The sequence below is a fragment of the Phodopus roborovskii genome, unplaced genomic scaffold (assembly GCF_943737965.1).
Source record: "Phodopus roborovskii unplaced genomic scaffold, PHOROB, whole genome shotgun sequence".
NCBI lineage: Eukaryota > Metazoa > Chordata > Mammalia > Rodentia > Cricetidae > Phodopus > Phodopus roborovskii.
The window spans coordinates 17,850,797-17,856,352 of record NW_026126418.1 but is presented as its reverse complement, the minus strand read 5'-3'; the positions used below and the strand labels follow the sequence as shown (position 1 = coordinate 17,856,352).

General features: G+C 33.1%; 1 protein-coding gene across 1 annotated transcript; it reads right to left on the bottom strand.

Moving 5' to 3' along the window:
* Nucleotides 1-3,180, bottom strand: LOC127221825 (olfactory receptor 4C15). The gene is made up of 2 exons (XM_051183816.1): nucleotides 2,282-3,180; nucleotides 1-88 (listed from the first exon to the last, which is right to left on the bottom strand). Exons 1-2 carry the CDS (start codon nucleotides 3,178-3,180, stop codon nucleotides 1-3), a joined length of 987 nt encoding a protein of 328 aa, XP_051039773.1.
* Between the last annotated feature and the right edge of the window lie 2,376 nt (nucleotides 3,181-5,556).

The window sequence follows — 5,556 nt, the reverse complement described above, 5'->3', positions numbered from 1 at the left end:
TTATATCCTCTTGCTGGGACATTTCCACCTCTGGGAATGGCTCCCAGCTTTTCTGCCCATGTTGTGTTGTGGCACCTTCATTGTGAACCTAGTCAAATGTAATAAAAAAGAGCCAAACCATAGACTGAATATTTTGCTTTCCTGAAGTTTCTTCTCTGCAAATAAATTCAACACTACTTTTAAATTTAATTTCAATCAAGTTCTCAAGACAGAAGCAGAAATGAAACCATACTCCTCAAGCACATTCCATTCTAATGACCTCTCATGTATTTTCTGGTAGAGTCTTTCATTGATTCTGAAATCTAATGATGGAAGCTTTCATTGTCACACCTTCTCAATAGTTTTATTTTTTTAAGATCCTACCAGAGTGATCCATGAAACACTGTCTTTGTCATGCTAGGGCTTTTCTAGCCTTACATACCAAACTCTTTGACATTAAAGCCATAAATTATCTCTAATAGCCTAAGAAACCCATGATTATGTTTATTAGAACAATAGCCTCATTCCTTAAATTAAATTTTGTATCAGTTATGTTATTCATTTCAGTAACAGAATTCCTGACACAGCAAACTAATGTTGGAAAAATTTGTTCTATGGGACAATCCATCATTGTTGGTATTTATGACACCAGGAGGTTGAGGAAGTTGATTACATTGCACCCATAATTTGGAATGAGAGCAATGAATATCTGTGCTTTGTTTGTTTGTAGTGTTCATGATACAAGCCAAAAGAATAGTTTCTATTTGCCAGGTGGACCTTTCACATCATTAAAAATTTTCAAGAGGAACCCCAACTAGTGTTTTTAGAGGCTAGCCTAATCAAGAAATTCCCTCACATGTGTGCCTGGAGTCTTGTCTCCTATGTTCCTATGTAATTGCAGATCTTGTGAAGTTGACCATCAAAAGTCTCTGTCACCATATCCATGTTATTTCTTCATCTTGTCTTATTGCATTAGCTAAACTATAAAGTACTATATTGAATAGGAATAGTACAAGTGGACCCCTATGAATTGTTCCTGGTTTTATTAGGAATACATTTTTTTTTTATTCTTTAAGAAAATTCATCCTGAGAATTCATAAATCTGCTTTTTTTGAGAACTGACTCTCTTTAACTCCCTAACAACCTCGTCAGGTTGTGGAATTAAGGTATGAGACTGTACTTCTAGTTTGTCATAGTTTAAAAGTCCTGAAAATGTAGATACTAGATGTCAGAGTATATTCCTTTCGTGCTACCTGTAAGATGATTTGTAAGTATGTTTAATAATGTTTAATAAAAGATGACTGAGCATTGAATCCACAACTTGATAAAACAAAACAAAACAAAACAGTACTTGAAGTTGCACATTAAAACCTTTCAGGAGTGGAACATACCAAACAAAGTGTGGTAGAGTATATTCTTAAGCATTGATGCATACCCATTTTGTATTGATTCAAAAACCACAGGATATTAAAAACTTGAAATGACTCTTGAACATATATAAGGATGATGGTATCCAGAAGCACAACAATTTCAATAGTCTACAAATTCAAGATACAAACATCACATTCTTTCTATGTAAATTTCAAATCTGTATCCAAACACAGAAGAATAAATTGACATGAATTATAACCTATATATGCTGACATTTGTTAAAAAAAATGTAAATCATCAGACACTAACAATATCTGAGTTATTGGGGTTGGGCATTGATTGGACTCTGTAGGAGCAGAGCCTACCAGAAAGTGCTAGGAAGTTAGATGTTTTAAGAACAGACTGTTTATGGAAGTTATGCAAATAACTTGTGAACATGGAAGCACTATGAGGAGACCCGGAAAAGTCAGGCGGCCTTTATGGGGTGAGAGAGAGAGAGAGAAAGAGAGAGAGAGAGAGAAAGAGAGAGAGAGAGAGAGAGAGAAAGAGAGAGAGAGAGACAGAGAGAGAGACCTATGTTTTCACAGTGGTTCAGAGAATTAAGGGTATAGAGTATATATGAGACAGCAGTGCCTAACTGATGAGCAAACTTCCTAGAGAATCCAGGTTTATGGCAGGAAAAATGGATCTAGCTGGTTATATGGAAAAGAGTATCTAAGAAAGCTGGAAGCATAAGACCTTAAGTTGGTGTTGCTATTAAATTGATGTCTAATATCTGTCTTAGTTGTACTGGAATCATAAATGCACATCAAAATTTGAACTCAGATACTCAGGAACACACAACAAGTTCTGTAACAAATGGAGCCCTTTTCTTATCCCTATAAATTAAATGAATCAATGTTTAACATAAATATTAAACAATCTCCTCCACATTTTCCAGATGGCATTCTTCATCTCTTTATTTCTGAATGTGTAAACTATAGGATTGAGCAGTGGTGTCAGGACATCAGCAAATATAAACACATTTTTCTCAAAAGAGAATGCTGAAGTGTTCCGTGCATATATTAATATGCATGGGACAAAGAATAAAAGTACAACTGTAATGTGGGATCCACAGGTAGAGAGAGCTTTACGCTGCCCCTCAGAGCTGTGAGATCTCAGAGAGAACAAGATGATACTGTAAGAAACAAGTAATAAGGAAAAAATGATGATGCAAATAGACCCACTATTGGCAAACACTAAAACAACAAAAATATGTGTATCAGTGCAGGCAAGCTTTAGTAATGGGAACAAGTCACATATGAAATGATCAATGAAATTGGGTCCACAGAAGGGCAGCTGAAAAGTGAAGATAATTTGTATGATAGAATGCAAGAAGCCACCTGCCCATGCTATCCCTACCAGAATACCACATACCCTCCTGTTCATGATGGAAGAGTAGTGAAGGGGCTTGCAAATGGCTACATAGCGGTCATAAGCCATGGCTGCTAGGACAATCACTTCTGCCCCTGCAAAGAAGTGGATAGCAAATAGTTGTGTCATGCAACATTCAAAGGAGATCGTCTTCCTCTCATAGAAGAAATCTATAATCATCTTGGGTGTGATTACAGAAGAAATGCATGCATCCAGGAAAGACAGAAAAGACAAAAAGAAGTACATGGGGGTGCCAAAGAGTGAAGGACTGCATACAATTGTTACCACAATTATCATGTTGCCCCCAATAGTTACAAGGTAAAAAAACAAAAATAAAACAAATAACATTTTCTCAATTTTTGGGTTCTGTGAAAGTCCCAGGAGTATGAACTCAGTGACATAGCTCTGGTTTAACATGGTTCTTGAGAAAAATTACAAAATAAATGTGTTTCTATAAATCTACAGTTATGAGAAAACTTCTTCATATATTTTTAGTATTATTGTCAACAAATTAAGTGGTACAAAAATTGTTCAGTACTCAACTTTCCTGACAACAGTATGTAGTAGGAGATAGTATTACTGATTTATTTGTGCAAAATTAATTAAAGATATTAAGATCAAACAAACAAAATTATTATTAACCTGTGAACTTTGTAGACATAAACTCCAGAACACATGATCACTTAATAGACTGAAGAGGATGATTATAGAGATATTTTAGCTCAGTAAGAATTTAAGATGGTTTTTCTACAGTCTACAAGAATCTATTAGTTTGTTTATGTATGAGTGAGGAATCTTGATAAGGCAAAAGAGTATATGATGAAGGAACAGGAGCCAATGGATCCATGACCTACAAATGAAAGTTGGTGACAATAAGTGAGGTAAAAAGAGAAAAGACTTATTGAATTTAATTTCTCACCTTGAGACTTGATTATTATCAATTTTATATATAATGAATATTTGATTGAATAAGTATAAGACATATGGTTTGAAATTAATATGAATTTACTACAAAACATATTGATAAACTACTTACCTTCATATCTCCAAAGATTAAGAGAAAGTTCAAGTTAAAAATGTCTAAATACAACTCACATTTACATGCCCTTATAATTCTAGTCATAATTCATCCAATTGAAAGCCTGTTCAATAGAAAACTCTTTAATAAAACAGCTTTGTAGATATTGTAGCTCCTGAATTCCTTTTTTTCTAAGTGAATACAGTTTTAAATGCTAAAGGTTCCTTTTTTATATATACAACAGAAATGTATTCATAAATGTTTTTCTATGATTATTTACATATGTATGTGTAACTTCATATTTGCACATATGCATGCATGTACCATAAGGTGAGTAAAGGGATAATGTATCACCAGGTGGTAGTGGTGCATGCCTTTAATCCTAGCACTTGGGTGGCAGATGCAGAAGGATCTCTATGATTTCAAGGCCAGCCTGATCTACAATGCTACACAGAGAAACGCTATCTCAAAACAAATAAATATAAAACTAAAAAAAGAAGAATGTGTCTATATGGGAAAAATGATAGTAATTATGGTCATATAGAGGTAACAAACAAATTTTATATGTAAATAAATCTGTTCTCTGAAGTTACTAACATTTCACAATGGATTGTTCTTAGGGAAGAAAACAAACAATACTCTATTGAGCACATGGCCATTAGTAGGTTTCCAATGCTCCATTGAAAAGTGCCATACCCATAGGAGCTGCACTAACTGATTTAGTGTGTTCAACAACAACAAAAATGAAATAGAGAGGAAGTTCTTTGCTGCTGATATAGGAGAAGTTGGAAGGAAATGAAAGTTATATGTTATAACATTTCATTGTACACAGTATAAAAACTCAATGATAAAGCAAAATAAATAAATGAATATAAAATAGACAATATACTATATTATGTAGATAGAAAACTTGCTCACTTATTGTATACAGTATAAAGAACTCAATGATAAAGCAAAAGAAATAAATGAATATAAAATAGACAAAATACAATATTATGTAAATAAAAAAACTTGCTCACTTTCTGTTGTCATATAGTATGAAAACAGTTTTATGTGTAAGAGGCATGTGCCATGATGTAAACTGTCAGATATCAAGGTTTTGGGTTCACAAAAGACAAACAGATGGCTCTTTATCATATTGGGGTGTTGAGAGAGTGTGATATAACTCAACATGGATTCAAAATAACCATTTAGACTATAATGTCTAGAATCTCCTAATCATCACTCCTCCATCACCAAGTACTAGTATTACAAGATATATCACCACAACCTGCCACATCCATAGTTTTACCAAGATATTCTGCACTTTCTAACTCAACAAGAACATGTGAGTATTGATGACATTATTTTTAACGAAAGTCACACATACACAAGTTGATGTGAAAACTGAAGCATACAAAAGAAAGGAGAATGTAATTTTGCATATGTGTGTTTAGAAAAAAAAGACATAAAAAGGAGGAGTAGTGATATGGGTAGATATTGGGAGGAGTGTGGGTAGCAAGAAAAACGATAAGAATATATTTATGAAAAATTTGTTTAAAAAATCTTAATATAAACTTAAACCAATGATGAAATTTAGTCAGGTAGTGCTTTTAGAAAACATATAAGAAATAACTTCATATTATGAAAATATTCATACTCTATCTAATATGCCCAAATTTAAAATTTGTTCTGAGAATTAAATTAGAATATTTTACATTAGGATATGATACAATATTAAAAATTTTCAATTAGTGTATAAAATTAGCATTTAGTGATTATCAATTTCCTTCCTT

Coding starts and splice junctions, on each gene's coding strand:
- LOC127221825 (XM_051183816.1), bottom strand. CDS start 3,180: ATGTTAAACCAGAGCTATGTCACTGAGTTCATACTCCTGGGACTTTCA. Junction 89..2,281: donor AAGAATGCCATCTGGAAAAT/GTGGAGGAGATT, acceptor ACATTTGACTAG/GTTCACAATGAAGGTGCCAC.